Source organism: Brachycentrus maculatus, unplaced genomic scaffold (genome assembly GCF_059751285.1).
Source record: "Brachycentrus maculatus isolate JH-2025_06_01 unplaced genomic scaffold, ASM5975128v1 h1tg000790l, whole genome shotgun sequence".
NCBI classification, from domain to species: Eukaryota; Metazoa; Arthropoda; class Insecta; order Trichoptera; family Brachycentridae; genus Brachycentrus; species Brachycentrus maculatus.
In genome coordinates, this window is record NW_028281518.1 from 1 (window position 1) to 19,285 (window position 19,285).

At 28.8% G+C, this 19,285-nt stretch overlaps 1 protein-coding gene across 1 annotated transcript; it reads left to right on the top strand.

The window, feature by feature from the left end:
* The first annotated feature begins 6,476 nt into the window (after nucleotides 1–6,476).
* On the top strand, nucleotides 6,477–18,580 carry LOC148300201 (uncharacterized). Its single transcript, XM_088275113.1, has 6 exons — nucleotides 6,477–6,717; nucleotides 8,859–9,064; nucleotides 9,803–9,938; nucleotides 11,023–11,156; nucleotides 14,888–15,086; nucleotides 17,272–18,580. The coding sequence occupies exons 1-6, from the start codon at nucleotides 6,660–6,662 to the stop codon at nucleotides 17,487–17,489; spliced, it is 951 nt and encodes a 316-aa protein (XP_088131239.1). The 5' UTR covers nucleotides 6,477–6,659; the 3' UTR covers nucleotides 17,490–18,580.
* The last annotated feature ends 705 nt before the right edge of the window (nucleotides 18,581–19,285 follow it).

Sequence of the window (19,285 nt, forward strand, 5' to 3'; positions counted from 1 at the left end):
TATATATAATATATATATATATATATATATATATATATATATATATATATATATATATATATATATATATATATATATATATATATATATATATATATATATATTATATATATATATATATTATATATATATATATATATATATATATATATATATAATATATATATATATATATATATATATATATATATATATATATATATATATATATATATATATATACATATATATATATATACATATTTATACAATACATAAATTGAATGAAAATGATGAAAACATTTTTGAGAGTTCAACCACTCCAGGGGTATGAAAGTAAAAATAATGTGTATGTTGTAAAGCATTATTAACTTTGTAGTATGGTTATATAACACTATCTTTCTGAATTCAATTTTTGTAAATATGTCCGACCGTGATAGTTCAAGTGAAGGATGAATCATAAGGAGAGTGTTGTTTTAAAACGTCAGAATGTGATTTTTATTGTAATATTGATTTAAATTCGCTCTGCGCATGAAGAGCGGGACTGATCACCTTGCATTCATGTAATTAACGATCAAGATAACTTTGCGTCGATACGAACCAGTGCCCTGTGCACCATTGTATACGGATAAGGGTTAAAAAAGAACATAAGTTGTTCCTATTGTTGTTTGGTTTTACATTAGCAGCAGTTAATCGTAGCTATTTTATAAATTTTACAAACGATCTCATAATATTTGTGAGATACGAAATACAATCGGACGTATTTGGCATCTAAACTGTAAACATAATTTGGTTAGACGAGTCATGTATACCTATCTTCGAGAATATATGCATAAAAACCTACCATTTGATACAAAAGTTTGTTGAAATTTTGTGAAATTAAATTTGTGTAAAAAAAATGGCCATTGACATTTTAACATAAATGAATAGTAATATGTGTATTTACAGGGCTAACGATCCGTCGTAGGCTAGTTTAAGTAATCACTTAATATGTACACGTTGAAAATTCACCATTCTATTATGCTTGACAACCACACTGCTTAAAACTCGGAACTTGTATATATCCTTGAATTAACATGCTCTTTCACATGTAAGTTTTCGGCAACATATATGGTTCGGTTCAGAAAGCTTTTTTATGTAACCTTCATGAAATATATGTAAGATTCTTCTCGAATTGTTTTACATACAAGGAGACTTCTTAAGGCTTTACTCGCAATTATATAATTAATTAAGCGTCAGGCTGCGCTGAGAGCCGGTCATCACTTCAAAACCATTTTTTTTTATAAAATATAAATTAGATTTTCATTTTCATTTTTTTAAAATAAGTATATATTGTAGAAAATAAGGATATATCTTTACAAATAACTGCTTACATTTTAACACCTTTTTTCATTTCAAAACCGTTTATTTATTTTGAAAAAATACTTATTTTTCAATACAAAAACGTATTTTAAGAAAAAAAAATCAATTACGTCAAATGTAACATGGATTTAAAGAGAATTACGTTACGATTTATCGAATACTGGGCCTTAAAACATGATTTTCAATGTTTATTAAACAGTTATTTTATTCACAATATTTTAAGTGCATGTCCAAAAGATATATTCTTGATTTTAGTCCCGAAAATGGCATTGATATGGTCACCCTATTAAAGCAGTAGATTATTTTAAAAAGGGTAAATAGCATGCATAATAAATAAATAAAATAAATAGTGAAATTGAATGCCTCCTTTGGACTGTGCCTGGCAATAATGCAAATTATTACTTATAACCCTTATCCGCACCCAATGGTGCATAGGGCACTGCATCGAATTGACGCAGTGTTTATTTGATCATTACTTACACGAAGGCAAGGTGATCACTCTTGCGCTTCAGGATCCAGTCCAGGGTAATATTAATTAAATATTACAGTGTAAAATCACTAATATTTATTTTCACCCCCCCTGGGAATCGAACCCGGGACCTCCAGCACGGTAGCTAAACACGCTGACCATTACACCACGGAGGCGGACAAAAAAAATGTGAATGAAAAAAAATGCTGCATAAAATATTTTTTAAAATACAAATTGTATTGTATTATGAAGTTATTAAGAGGGGACCGATCAACGCCTTTCAAAATAATGTTTTAATTCCTTTGAACCCGTGATTATTTCATATTCATGTTCATATATTATTTATGATTCTTTCCAGCACTATACATTCAAACTAAAGTTAATCTCACGTTGAGAAGGTATATAAAGGGTGCGACATCACCACCCCGAGCCACCCTTCACCACACCTTTCACAAGAAGTGGATGACAAAGTCTAATACTCGCGAGACACGGTAGGGACTTTTAATTATGAATATGACGTACGAGTCTAATCATTTTTCGTGTCGCGGAGTACATAAAACATGAAATTGGGCCCCTAGACTCGAGATCACGCATCCGATTTTTGTTTGGCGTACCTACAGAATACATGACGCATCCATGTCGGCTTCAGTTCACAAATTCACTTTAAAAATTTCTATTTTCAGTAGAACCTCGATTATTTGGTATGATTGGCGATAATTGTGCAAATACCTTGGAACTGTTCTGTGTCTGTCTGCTATGTTGATGTGCTGCAGGGTTTTGGACGGGCTAGTGTACCGGCTAACGTCGAATTTGAATCAGATATAGCTGACTAACTGAACTAACTACTAATCCAGTTCATTCAGGACATTCGGTCGGAGGTTTTGTCCTTCCCGCTGAATGTCCAACACCTTTTGTCAATCAACTCCAAAAATGTTAATGGTGCGATCGTTAAACATCTAAAAAAGTATGGCAAAAGCGTGTGACCCAAAAAAAAATCAAAAAAGAAAATTTAGAAAAAATTGTTTAAGTAAAATCACTAGTATGGCAGGTATCACCCTAAATTGGGTGCTTTACCAGTAAATTAAAAAAAAAAACTACTTATCCCTTTTACTGCCTACACTGGGGCACTTCTAGAAACTTGGTGGTGGTTTTACAAATTTGTATTTATTTAGACTGGCAGTGACAAGGACATTGAAAACTATTAAATATTGATTAACAGTAAAATCGGAGTAAAATTTTATTCTACATTTTCAAATAACTTTTACAAATTAGTTAATAAAATAAAGTTTGCCAGGAAGCCTAGATTGTAGATTCTGCATCAGATCAGGGAATGTGGTTTGGAGCTTTCAATGATTGAGGACGAAGCTAATCCGGATGAGGAAAAATACTTTTGTTCGAAAAAAAAACATAATTGACACGGAAAAACAAGTGCATTCGGTAATGCTTTTTTTTTTTTTTCAATTCTAAATTTGCTAAAAGCTTTGATATAATTTTTTCTTACCATTAATTTCTGCTTCAAGCCAGCGGTTTTACGATCAGAATGTTATACGTTAAAAGGTAACAATGGTAGACAAAATTCTGTTCGTGCAAATCAGACACAAAACTTTTTTTTCTGTATGAATATTTCATTATTTTGTTTTTCTAGTTTTCTTATTAAAAATAACAATACTCAGTTTATTTTACAAAAAATGGCAGTTTATTACAAATATGGTAATAATAACTAAACAACTCGCTTCTTATTAAAATTCAATATTGTTTTTAACTTCGTCAAAATAAGCGTACGAAGTCAAGCATAAGACCCCGGAATTGTAAAGTTTAAAAAAATCTGGGTTATGGTTTTACCTCACACAAAGACCTTTATAAAACGTGTCATATATTATTTGTGCTTTACGAATAGAGCTCATTCAATGCCGACATACTAAACATGATATTTTCATATCAAAATCTACCCATTATTTATTATGATAATTATTTTAATCACGTCAAAAATATTTTATCGGTTTATTAAGTTTTTAAATACACTTAAGATGAAATCATATATTTTTTCTATATAATTATAATTATCACATTTTATACAATGATAGTTTTACCCAACAAAGCGTTGAGCGTTGATGTGACTCAGTCTGATTAAATGGAACATAAAGAAAATAGAAAGCATACATTCTATCATGTTTAATTTAACAATTCTTGAAGGGTAGTGAAAATGTTAAAATACATGAATTAATTTGCAATCGAAAACACTAAAAATTATATCTGACAGCAATTGTAAAAAAGCTGTTAAAAAACATGTTTTCATCTATCACAGATTTAGGAGATTGAAGATTTTCAACATTTCATTTTTATTCATATAGATATAAAAATTGTGTGCAACTACGATTATCAAACATTAAAAAACATGAAACATTACTTTAAGACACGAAAACATATGCTTAGCAACTAACAATCAAAAGGAAGCGAGAAAATATTTTGAGAAAATAATAATTTTTCAAAATTATTTCCCAAATTGATTCGGTATTTGTGATGTTGTAATATCTCTCAATTTTTTTATTTGTTGGAGAATTGCACAGCTTTGCATTTAAAAAATAAATGAAAAAATAGTTACATTAACAAATATAAACATTACATTACATTAACAAAAATATTTACAATAATAATAATAAAGCCAATTAAAAAATTCCATATTAATGTTATAATTACATTGAAAATATTAAGAGATAAAAAAAGTGAAGAGTTGGAGTGTGTGTGTAAGGAAAGGAGTAAAAGATAAAGGGTATGGTATAAAAAATGGAATATGCAGGAAAGAAAAGGAAAGGAAAGGAATTAATGAGAGTGGTTAAAGGGTTTATTCTACGTAACAAGGTTAAAATAAGAAATTATTTATAAATATACAATTTAATTAAAGTTTTATCTTGTTAATACCACTATAATATTTCGATGCATTCTGTGTTAGACAATGATGCGGAATGCATCGAAACATTTGTCACAATGGAATTTAAGAAATAGTTGCATTTACCAAATAAAACTTGTACGAAATAATTTCCACTAAACAACATTTATATTGTTCTTGTTTATAGTATGTTTATTATGGCGATAACACAAGTTGATACATAGTGCTAAGCACAGTATAAACAGGTTGTTAGTTTAGGATTAAGGGAATGCAATCAAAACAGACCAAAATTTACGTTAGTCCTTCGCAGGTTGATCTAAGGATAAATCATTATGTCAAGTGGCTGTTAATTGAATATATTTGTCTTGGAGTCAGGTTGGTAAGACAAATTCAAAGTGCATTGCATTAGTTCAAAGCTTCAGACCGAGAACTGTGAAATTGGATGCACCCGATGCATTGCATGCGTGAAATTTGTTCTGCTTAGTGTTCACTCATATACTCATCTGTCACTGGGATTTTCTGGGTGATCTCGCGTTAAGATCAACTATTCGATAAATCGCAAGTTAATTTTCTTTTAACCCAGGTAATATTTGACATGATTGATTTTTTTCTTAAAACAAGGCTTTTGTATTGAAAAAATAAGTTTCTTTGAAATAAATATATATTTTAGAAATGAAAAAAGTTATTGAAAGATAAGGAGTTAAAAAAATATATAAATTTTGATTCCATATACTATATATTTAAAAAAAAACTTGCACAACATTCACAGTATTCGCTACATGGTACCTTAAAAAAACAAAAAAAAATTTTAATAAAAGATAATTAAATATTGACGTTTTAAGTAAATCTTGACTAACAAAAGTTAATATTACTGACTAACCCTTTATTGCATGACTTTTTTTTCAATAAAAAAGTTATATTGAATATCACTCTAAACATTAGAGGGAAAATAAATTTAAAAAATGGATGAAAATCTTTTAACAAGAAAAAATAAAAAAATACTTATGTATCAAATTTGCAACAACATGCAATGGTTATCCTTGTGAGATATTGATATATATTTTAACACTAACTTTTAGCTATGTAACAAATTTGATACACGATGCAGCGAAGGGTTGATTATGATTTTTCAGATTATCTTTTGTTTTTCTTTTTCTTATCTGGACTACCTTTATTAGTCCGGATAGTCAAAATTTTACTGTATTTATAGAATTGTATTCATATTTTAGTCGACTAAAAAAAAATCGATCAATACACATAATATCGATTGACTGTATTCTGATTAACATATAAATATTAATTAAAAAATAAAAATATACTTTTTTGGAATCGATCTCGTGCCCCAACAAGCTTATTCCCACCAAACTAATGCACTTATTTTAAATAAAAAAACTTGGTTTGATTATTACATAAATCCCATTTCTGTCAAAATGTACGGTCAAAATTTTGTTTTGCATGTGTAACAAAATGTCTAAATTATTATACATAATACAAGTCCAAGACACAAACTATAATTTTCTAAATTTTCCATAAATCATTAGCCTACCCTAAAAAGGCTTTGCATCCACTCAGTGGCATGTTAAAGCTCACAGTATTTGTTAATACATTAAAAGGATTGAAAAAGCCCAGACAAGTACGTGGAAATATAATATACATACAACCAGTCAAACACGCTTCGAGCAACGAACAACGCAATCGCAGTAGTCGAGCATAGTCAGGCGTGGACCCGCGAAACGTAGGAGCTAAGTTCAAACACAAACTCGTAGCAGCGTAGACTAACTTTACGCGCAGTCTGAAGTACACTCAACGCCCGCGTAAAAGGATCGTAAACTTCGCACTAAAGCTCGTAAATTAATAAAACCCAATATTCGGTCGACTAATCGTTCGAGTTTGGTGGGCGAAAGTTTTTTACAATCATGTAATTGATTAGTCGAACCGAATCGTAAATGTTCAGGTGCTAAAATGAAGTTTGAAAGTTTTATGTATTTATTCGTGTTTGTGGTATTTTTAGAAATAAAAGGTATGATAAAAAATAAATTATTTAAATTATAATTTAAACAAAACGTATGATTTTTCCTAATTTTACAAAATGTATGCATTATTCCGTTGGCGTAAGATTTTTGAAATCTCAACATATTATAGATGAAAAAGAATGTGGAAGTCTGAGTATTTATATGGCTTACGACCTGTTAAAGGCTGGTTAAGTGATCACTATACTCACGTGTATCATAAAAAAATATTTAATTTAATTCACAGTTTAAACACAATGTATTCTATTATTTTACAAAATGTATGTATCATTCCGCCAGCGTAAGGTAAAATATTTTAAAAAATTAAATCTCAACGTAGATGAGGAATAGTATAGAAATTTAGCTATTTACAGGGTTAATGACCTATCATAGGCTGGTTAAAGGACCATTCTACACGTAACATTAAAAATATTTAATTCAAATTATAATTAGAATATAATTATAATTTTGACATGAAATATTTTATTATTTTACGAAATGTATGTATCATTCCGTTGGCGTAAGATTAAATATAAATATTTTTGATATCTGAACATGAATAATAATAAAAATATGGTACAGTGGGTATTTACAAGACTTACGACATGTCATAAGCTGGTTAAGTGACTACTTTACTCATATGTAACATTCACCATTCAACCCATGATTGACAACCATTATACTCAAATTTTGGAAATCATTGTTTAAATATTCAATTTAAAGTTATTTGAGTGAAGTGTTACGTTTTGGTATCGCTGACTCTAATCCAGAGACTTTCGTTTTTTGTGCATATTTTTAATGTATAATTTTAATATATATTTATCCAAATAACACGAATATAAGTTTATTTTAATAATAAAACAAAAAAGGCAATTTACAATAAATACACTAATAAATTCCCTATCAAGTGTTATGGATTCCACCAAGAGATATATTATTTATGACTTTAAGTGACGTGTACATTTATAATAAATGTAGGCAGTCATCACATGAAAATCAATACAGTTGATAATTCAAAGGAATTATATTAGTATTTATATATTGACATGCACTCACGAGGTAATTCAATGCACATTTCACTACACTATATACAAATAAATGTTATGTTAAAAATAATTGTATGCGTTTATATTATTTAAAATAATATAGATTAATTTAAATTTAATTCTATTAATCTTCTTTTAATCTAATATTTTTTCCTAGACAAAGGGAGTTTTATATGACAGATACTTTTTTTGTGGCACGCAGAATTTAGATTTATTTTTATATTATTTCACTACAATTTTTATTTAATATAGCCCTGTACCCATACCTAAAGAGTGAGACTGATCTCCTTGCCTTCATAATACCGACCAAATTTTATCATATTATTATTTACCAAATTTGATGCAGTGCTCTATGCATCATTGGGCACGAATGAGGGTTAGAAGAAGTTAGTTGTATAAAATCGGATAAAATAATACTTAAATTTATTGTAATATTTATTTTTCATTGTTTTAATTGCTGAAATTATCGAGTTTTTATGCTTCTGAATTCCACTATATGTATGTTATTTTGTATGTGTTTTTATCTCTTAATGTTTTAATAGTACTTAAAACATAAATGTGGAGTTGTTTAATTGGCTTTATTATTATTAATGTAATTATTTTTGTTTTTGTAATGTAATGTTTATTATTGTTATTATATCTTTTTTTACTATATATATATTTTTTTAATTTAAAGCTGTACAATTCTAGAACAAATAAAATAAATAAATAACATATTACTATTAACATATATTTTTCTTTAAATTTTACGTATTAGAGTTTTTTAAAGCATTCACTCGGTTAGTGGATTGCCACATGAGCGATTTTAGCCTTGACAAAATACATTGTTATCATAACAAAAAGGATATTACAGGAAACAGAAAACAGAAAACAGAAAACAGTAACAATAATTAACTGAAATTAGTTCAAATATAAAAGAAATTATTCGATCTACATTTGTTAAATGATATCGAAATGTGGACAATAAAAATTACAAATAAATATTAGAGTTATCCGGGAATGTGTGTTTTATGGGAACGGTTTATAAAAACAGATTTTTGAATTCAACGGCACATGGAACGGTTGGAATTTATACTGTTCAAATATTCATGAGTCTGTTTTTACAGGGTTGCTTGGCGTTAAAACGAGCTTTCAGATTATCCCGAGTGTAGTACGCAAAGGAGAGTACGCGATACTGAAATGCTTGTACGAACTACAAGGGGCACCCTTATACACTGTGAAGTGGTACAGAGGCAGGCACGAGATATACAGATTTGCTCCGGCTGAGACGCCGAAGAAAAAAGGATTCGAAATACCAGGAATTCACGTTGACGTAAGTTAAGGCCATGCGTCTTAAGCGGAGTAAAATAAAAACGTAACATAAAATATTTTCTGCTTTTTGGCAAATTACTTTTGTCTGATATAAATTTTTATTTTTTATTTTTAGAGCTGAAGTATTTAAGTTACTAGCAAAACTGTTTTTTAAAGCAATAATTTTGATTTTGTAGTCCGGTTTTTTGTTGGTAGAAATCAAGGAATTTTAAATTCCATTCACAAGATATAAATCGAGATTATTTTTAATTTTTATCAGTGTTTACAAGGGCTATTTAAAAAAGATAACATGTATGGTATTTTTTTCAGATACAATTTGTTAATAAAATGGTTATCGTAAATGTTAGCATGTTGATTAACAGAAGATGACTCTACTTGACCATAATTTATAATTTGCGAATTAATTATATAAAAAAACAATGAAACTTGTATTCTACAGTATAAATACTGTAGTTCAAATAAATCAAATTTAATAATTATTTTATTAAGATAAAAATCTCAACGAACTATTAACTAACTTACAAACACGCCGCTTTCTGCAGCAATTCAAAAGATTTGGAAGTATGTCCGATTGTAGCTCCATCAGTTTAATTCATCGTCTTCCTTCATTTAAAAACGATTGATGTTTCATCTCGATTGGAGAGTATTAAAAATAATCATTTCCAGAAAAACAAATGTTTTTCTAATGTATTTGGTAATGAACGTGGCTAATGATAAAAAAATATGAATAATTTTTTAGCTTACACTATCGAATGAAACTCAAGTGATGCTGAGGGAATTGGAGTTTAATATGTCAGGAAACTACAGCTGTGAAGTATCAGCTGACGCTCCTTCATTTTCCACTGACACCGTGACTGGCCATCTTGAAGTCGTAGGTAAAACCAATCATACCATCTGCATCCTTATGAATCCATTATTTTTTAACTATTTTTTCCAGTTCGTAATTTGTAAAAAAACTATATTGTAAAGAAATTTTCTAATTCAGATATAATCCAAACGACAAAATTTCATAACACAAAATTGAGTTATTTTTTGATTAGAAAGTCTTTAAATAATTAAATAATTATGTAAAACGTAAACATTCAATAACCTGTGCTACATTAATTAAATCCTAATTCATCACTAAAATAATAAGTTTCATTTGGATATTGTTTTATTTTAACATGCAAATAATAACAATTCAAAATTTACATTAAAGTGTCTTCAATGGGATTATTCTTTTAAAAAAAGTTTGAAATTTAAATATTTGTGGGTAAAATAAGAACACAAATAAATATTTATTTGAAAAAATACAATTTACTTGGTTTACACTATTTACCAAGTAAAACTAAAATAAAAAATAGATAGATATTGCCAAAAAGTGACTGCCAAATCCATTAACAAATAAATCCCCTTAAAACATAATATTTGTGCAAGAACATAATTTTTCTAATAAAGTGAAATATTTACAATCATGAAGGTCAATTTTAAAAACAAACCTATTTTCCCCATAATACCTAAAAATAATGATTTTTTTTTACCGTAGAATGGGGCTACTTCAACTTTGATGTGTTACTTGAGCCCAGTACAAAAAAAAATCTGTATTTGTTCTACAATAATGAACGTATCGTGACAATATGTCAGGGAAACAATGAACCATGTCGGTACGTTTAGTATTGGAAACCAAATACAGATCTAAATATTTTTTTTTGTACTGGGCTCAAGTAACACATCAAAGTTCAAGTAGCCCCATTCTACGGTTTATATCACGATTTTTTATAATTTATTCTAAACAATCACATTATTTTTGAGTCGTCTTTTAAAGCTCCGAAAAATGTTCCTGAAAAACCATAAACTAGAATGCTTAGATAACAAAATGAGGCAACCAGATTTACAATTTAAATTAGCCTATATTAAATTGACATACATCGACTCGGTCAATTTTCCCAATACGCTCACTAAATAGGTACTTACTTTCAGCTCCTCCCAAGTCTGGCCCAGTAATATACGTCGATCGGCCGAGCTACAGCCCTGGAGACGTGATGAAGGCTAATTGTACCGCCTCCCCTTCTCGTCCGGCCCTGAACCTCACCCTATTTGTCAATAATGAAGTGGTAAGTTGTCTTGTCCTGGAATTGATTGGAAAAATAAATCAATTAGTAGAGAGGGTAGTGCATCTTAGCCAATGTTTGCCGCTAGGGGGATGAAAACACGTATGTGTTGTTCAATATATCACGTTCGATGAAGGATGACGGCTACCTATAAACGTGTTTTAAAAAAGGAAAATTAATATAATAATTTATTGCAACTGTAGACAGTTGGTAGAATTCCATTTTGAATTGTTGGGTAATATATCCAAAATCAAACAAGGTTATTGGATTGAATTCTACTTTTATTTACATTTTTATATAATAATATGTGACGTATTTCGGTGTTTGATAATGTCTTCTTCTTCTTACCCTTATCCGCACCCAATGGTACATAGGGCACTGCATCGTATAGAAGCAGTGTTATCTCGATCGTTAGAATATTGAAGATTGTGGTTGATAATCATGGGTAGAATTGGTGAATGTTACACGTGTGTAAAGTGATTACTTAAACCAGCCTATGACGGTCGTAAGCTCCGTAAATGCCCAGACTTCCATATTCTTCTTCATCTTTGTTGTTTAAAAATCAAATGAAAAATAACTCCTATAATTGGAAATAATCCAGATTTGTGAACAAGTATTTTGAACACACCATAAAAGGTTGTAAATATAGCGCTATTCACCTATGTTATTATTTAATTCTGTAGCATACTGAATGAATCGATTCAATTGCCAAATTAGGTAACACATTTTTTGTAAGAACCGTCATATTCAATTATATAATTACGTTGCAATTTATTAACCTTAGTGTGTCTTTGCGGAGTGAACTTTTTATTTGATCTTTTGTATATATAATAGAAAAAAATCATTTATATTTTCCGAAAACTCTCAGATCTTCCTTTTTGTTTTATAGAATAATGTGTAGTATTCCACCTTTGGACAAAAGCCTAAAAGTTTCACGTGATTTTCGTAAATGATAGCTTCGTTTTAGCACCAAAAGATGTCTCTACTGTATCACAATTTATACTTTGAGAAATATTAACAAAAAGTATGATTTGACAATTATTCTAGAAATACTATAAAAAATTAAAAAAGTAAAATTTATCGAAAATATTTCAAAATTCATAATTGATATTAAAGTGATGTTCATGAACGATATGTCAGTTCAATAAAAATCATTAAATCGTAATTAACTAAACATCTACCGCTTTTTCGTTGGAGTAGGCAGAGAGGATAGACAGCCACACACTGTGTCTTTACCCACATTCGATGCAAGGTATATTGTAGACATAGGAGATTGAGATAAATAACTTTATTAAATAACGGCTTCATTTGTTTTTAATTCAGCAGTCATTTTGTGGTAAAACCTATCCACTTTTAATTTTCGTTTAACGAAATAAATACCACTATTTTTTTAAATCTATTGTAACATGTGTTTTGATGCATTCCAAACAATGTAATGGTAGTTTTCTTTATTAAGTCGCAATTTCATTCGGTTTTTGGATCCACTTACTTAAATCTAATCATACCAATTTGCAGACTAATTTGATTGCATACATCCCAGAAAATAAATATAAGTGTACGAACCTACATCCCCCATTCACTATTCTTGTCTCCCACAAATTATTGCTGCACATGTTAAAATTATCATTTAAGTACCTAGAATTGTATAGCTACATAAGGACCGTCAGTCCATTTAATCTTCACATTCGTTTGAAAATACCATAACTAGGCTATACAGTTGTCACAATATTAATTTATAATAATAATAAAACCCTTACCGCACCTTAATAGTGCAAAGGGCACTGCTTCATATAAACGCAGTGTAATCTCGATCGTTTACACATGAAGGAAAGGTGATCAGCCCTCCACTCCAGGTACCAGTCCAGTGCAATATTGAATAAATATTAGAGTGAAAAAATCAATTATATTTATTAAACCCCCCTGGGAATCGAACCCGGGACCTCCAGAACGGTAGCCGAGCATGCTGACCATTACACTACGGAGGCGGACAAAAGTCATTTCAGTATGGTATATTAATTTATATGTGTTTTTAATAAAATACAACTTAATAGACTCAAAAAATTAGTGTTTGATTTAAAAATTAATTCATAAATTAATTTCAAATTGTTATTATATTCTTGAAAATAGTGAGTCGTAGCTCTTGATTTAACGAAAATTACGAGACTAGCCTCATAAATTTATTGAGATTTGAAAAACGATAATAAATGACTAATTATATTTATTATTACAAATATGATACAATTATCAAATCACAGCACTAACTTGGATTTTATTAGCATCCATGTCGAAACATATTTACAACATTTTGAGTATGTCCAAATACTTGTTCACAAAATCTGGATTATCTCCAATTACAGGAGTTAATTTCATATTACTTTTTGACATCTCATCAAAGATGAAGAAGAATATGGAAGTCTGGGCATTTACGGGGCTGACGACCGTTATAGGCTGGTTTAAGTGATCACTTTACACACGTGTTATATTCACCAATTCTACCCATTATTGACAACCACACTACTCACGGGTAGAATTGGTGAATGTTACACGTGTGTAAAGTGATCACTTAAACCAGCCTATGACGGTCGTCAGCCCCGTAAATGCCCAGACTTCCATTTTCTTCTTCATCTTTGATGAGATGTCAAAAATAATTCGAAACATATTCATAAAAATATCTCTTTTATTGAGAAAAAAAACATCATGAATATTAATATAAATATGATAAGTGTATTAAATGACAGAACTAACAAGAATGTTAGAAACCATCCCGGAACATATTCATACAAAATAAAGTTGTTATTGAGAAATAAACGTGATGAATATTGATGCAAATATGATAAATGTACATATTTAATCACAGGACTAACAAAAAATTTGTTAGCATCCATGCCGAAACATATTTATACAAAATATACCTAGTATTGAAAACAAACATCATGAATAAAGAATCAATAATGTTAATATTTACTTAAAAATAATAATAAACACATGGTATAAATAAATTTAACAAAATAAACTTTACAATGATTAAAGAAAACACTTGTTTTTTACCACTTGAGTTTTATTATACACTACATGTTTCAGAAGTTACACTTCCATCATTCAGGTCTGTATAATAACTAAAATATAAAATATAAAATTGTTCTATAAATTAGTAATTATTTTTCGGAATTTGCAAATCACATAATAGATACTAATCACTCATTTCACTCTCATGAATTAAAATTATTACACCTTGTTCTATATAAAGGCCAAATTATGAATTATCTTGAAAATTTAGAAATCCAAAATAACCTAAATTCTAATAATAATTTATGAAATAATATATTGTTTCAAAATTCTTCACCTTTGCTTTCCATTTTTCCTTTGTTTTCAAACTCCGCCCCTTGACTAACCCCTTCCCTTTACTTTCCCCTCTCCTTATTTATAGAACAATTTTATATTTTATATTTTAGTTATTATACAGACCTGAATGATGGAAGTTTAACGTCTGAAACATGTAGTCTATAATAAAACTCAAGTGGTAAAAAACAAGTGTTTTCTATAATCATTGTAACATGTCTTACCACAAAGTTAATAAACTTTCATTTATCTCACAATTAAGTGACATAAAATATCATTGAAAATGGCGAGCAATATTTTTAGTATTCATGACCAAATATGACCATCATGTCTACAAGTATACAAGAAATTATTTAAATTTCACAAGCAAATTTAATTTTTTTCCGTTTTTCCAGATGACAGGAGCGACAAAGATTATTCATAACTTGGAAGGAGGCTTTCAGCGAAGCGTCTCCATGATATCCCTTCAACTTTCCAGCTTTAATTTTAGGGGAGGGAAAATGGTGATAATGTGTATTGCCCAACTTCACCCTGTTTATCTGGATAGGGCAATGCTTACACTACCCTCCGGATCGGATCCTAAATCAGAAAGAAGTAAGACATATTTATTTATTTATTTAATCATATGATACAAATTTACCTGAGTTCCAACAACATGCGCAAACATATATATGTTTTTACATGGTATAGACAATTTTCATTTGATTGGGTTTTCTCAATATAAACATACTATATGATATATTATTTGTACAATATTTGAGTTTATTTATGTAAAGTCGACTATTTTCGAGATATATAGATGTTCTCACCAAGAATTAAAAATACGAACTCTTTGCTCATTTTTTATTTCTGTTGACAACATTTTGTATTTCAAAACTAGTCGTGTTTACATTAAAAAACTCAAGAATGGTCTCATTCAGGTGTTTTTTTTTATTAATATTCAAATAACTATTTATTTCACAAAGTTCACTAATCGATAAATTTTGCGGGAGTTCTCAATGTTTGACGAAAAAGAAATGTTTACTGATCACAAAAGTGGAGACTGACCGGAGCATTTCGTCGTAACATAAAGTAGTAACATCGCTCGCCACGAACATCACCGAGGATCCGAAACTATGGATGGAGCGCTCGGCTTGGTGTACTGACTGCCTGAATGCTTGTATCGTAACGTGTTACGTTACGACGAAATGCTCCGGTCAGTCTCCACCTTAAGACACCATAGGTACCTACATACTTGGAAGATTTTCTGTAATAATAATTTTTTTTATTTAAAAAAAATTACAAAAAACAAACCAAATAATACAATATTTACAAATAAAATAAAAATCAAGGATCAATTTAAGTATTTTGGGTATAACTTAGTGCAATATATATTTTTTAGAATATTTATAAAAAAGAAACGAAACAAAAAATAAAAGATATGTAAGGATTTATAAAATTTGTTTCATAGGTAAAGCTAGAATAAATATTAGCTAGATTATTAGCAAAAATAAATAAATATTTTTTTATATATTTGATTTGAGCGAGGAAACATTTATTGATTTGAGAAAAAAAATGTTCTCAAGTATGAAAACAATTTTTTTTCTTAAAATCATCTTTTAATAATGCACCTTTTCCCAAAATCATAAATTATTCTGGTTTTGGGAAAAGATGCATTATTATTATTTGAGTTTGATGTGAAACGATTGTTGAATAACATTCCCTAAATACAACTTTTAGTTCAGTATCTAGGTTAAGTGCGTTTTTCTTTAATATAGAAATATACTACAAGAAAACTTTATAAGGGTCAACGATTCTCTCGACGTTTCTCAATATTTTCAGAACTACGTAACGTTTTTCCGGGCGATTTTCATAATGAGCGAATTTCCACAGCATCGAACCTACTTTTCCATATTTTGTTCCAAGAAATATTATTTTTTTAAGAAAACAAAATATATCTGATATTTTTTTTGTATATCATTATCATCTTTAACTGTACGTTTGTTATTTCTCTTCGATTGGTATTGATTTAAAATATATTGCCAACAATTTTTCTTATAAAAAACAATCTTCAAAGAAAACATTATAAGGTTAATTATTTGATTTACAAAAATTATTGACATGTAACATGTTGATCTAACTATAATAAAAAATGCGTATTACAAGCAAAAGTATAAGTATGTTTTAATTTGTGTACACAAATTTTGAATTTAATTATCAAGATTTTTATTTATATTTTAAATGAGTTAACTTAATAAACGTACTATCTCAATATTGTTACATGGATTTTTTTTACTATTTCTTTAAATATATTGAGTTTCGAATGATTTGACATCATTAACAAATGGCACATGTGTCAAATACGGTGTTTGACAATAGTCAAAACACGTGTCGTAATATATTTTAGAAAATAGTGAAATTTATTCAATAAAATAGAATAATAAGTAAAAACCAACATATCCACAAAAATACTGTCAAATCCATTAATGAAATGGTAATTGTCTTTCATGATATTAGTTTAAAAAAAACAGTAGGTGTTGAATCCAGTATTTCTTATAGCAAATCAACATAAAAAAAATTATAGTAAAATATATGATAAAAAATACTTATAAAAATGTGATTTTTCTTAATTTATGCAATAATTCATATAGAATCGAACAAAATTTTTTTTTACGTACAATAGTAGTAATAAATTAATAGCTACAAGATTTATACGGAAAAGTGAAAGGATGTTGTGAATTGGAGTGAACATAAAATATTAAAATATTTCCATTCAATAAATAATTCTGTTTTTTTTCAGTAATGAGCTTTACCGGAGGATCAAGCACGACAGCTAAAAACTCAAAAGTTATCTTATCGTTATTACTTATTCTGATTTTTGTATCTAACTTCGTTTTATCCATGAATTATGAAGAATTGTCGGGATTCACGGATTACGATAACGTTTTTATTGACTATGAATATGATGGGAAGTTTACTGAAAACCACGATCAACATCTGATGTCGTCACTAGTTTAACCTTTTAGTGCCAAAGAGTGCAATCGTGCTTCTAGATCGTTCTATCGAAGATGTATGGCATTAAACGGTTAAATAATATTGTTTAATGGAAATCTATAATCACGATCGACTTTTACATAGTTCTATCGAAAATATTTGTCACTAAACTGAAATTATATTGTTTAAGAAATGTTTAGAAGCGTGATGCACTTTTAGATACGTTTATCGAAGGTGCATAGTACTAAAACGGTTAAGTAATTTTGTTTTGTGAAAAATAATAATAAAAAAACTGAATTATCTAAAAGTTTCATGGTAAAGAACCTGTATCAGTTTTTGAAATAGAAATTAATATACCATTATTTTAAATAACACTCTCCTTATCATTCATTCTTCGCTTTGTGTACTACCACTAAAAAATAATACTTCATGACTACGGGTTTCTCATCAGGTCAAATGTAGACTACATTTACATACATTCATAGTGGTGGAATGATTATTCCAAAACGGGTAGTCATGAAGTGTTTTAAGTGGTATTACACAAAGTGATGTTTAATCATTCTCATTAAGGCACCGCTATTGTAATACGATTATTGAATATGGTGCAATGAATCCAATTTTTTGGGATCCACATAGATCCTGCACCTCCATTGTGTTATAATAAGATATTTTTTCATGTTTACATACCGAATATGCTTAAAAAGTGAGTTATGGTATAAAATATACTTACTTTTATTTTCTGGACTCTATGTGGTGCTTGGAGTTACATATGGTACCACTGAACCACTGCTTGCATCGACACAGTGTTCACTCGATCTCCATTTAAAGACCTCAGGGTGATCAGTCCTACGAACCCTGAGTTGTATATGTTTGATGAGATGAAGATGACTTTATTTTAAAAAAAACTCAGGGTGATCGACATATGTATTTTGTTTTAGTGGATAGAAAATGGAAAACGAAGAACAGGTATTATACAAAATTAAAATAATAGTAGAAGTATTGGCAAGGACACTCGGGAAAGCACACTCATAATTGTACAACTTACGCAAGCTAGTATTATACTAGAGTTACTTTATTTTTTAATTTGCGTTGTATAATCCAATTATACTAAAAAAAACATTAATTCTAGCTTTTGCAAATAAATGAAATATATTTATTTACATTTTCATTATTTTCAATTAATTTAAGTACTTATTAAGTAGGCTTAAGTCATTGTAATAAAATAAATAATTAATATTGAAATTAAGGTAAAAAATCGCTTCAAAAGTAGTTTCCTAAACATAATTGACATAATAAAAAATATTATCAATGCCTTGGTATATCAGTTACGTAAAACATATGTACTCAAATTGATATAACATTAATAATTATGTAATATTACATTACTGTGAAACAGTTCCATTTTATAACAAGAAAAATATATTTAAATTAAAGAATAATATTTTAGGATTTCTTAATTTTTTGCTGGTATTTGTAATGTAAATTTATTGTTTATTAATGGTATCTCTAAAATTATTTACGCATTTTGTGAAAAAGTATTTAACTAACTAATCAACTAACCATCACGTCATATAAGTAGGCAATAGGAATACAATCCGACACCAGTCTTTGTACACAATCTTCGTCTCTTCCACATTTATACATCTTCTCATACATACACGCCGATTGTTCCAACTCCTGACCTGACCACTTTCAAGTATTTGAAATACTTGATTTTGCCAAATTTTTCTTGATCTTCCTTTTGCTTCTATGACCAACCACATTCGCAACATAAATTTGTTTAACATAAATAAAACACATAAATTTTCAGTTCAGTTTTG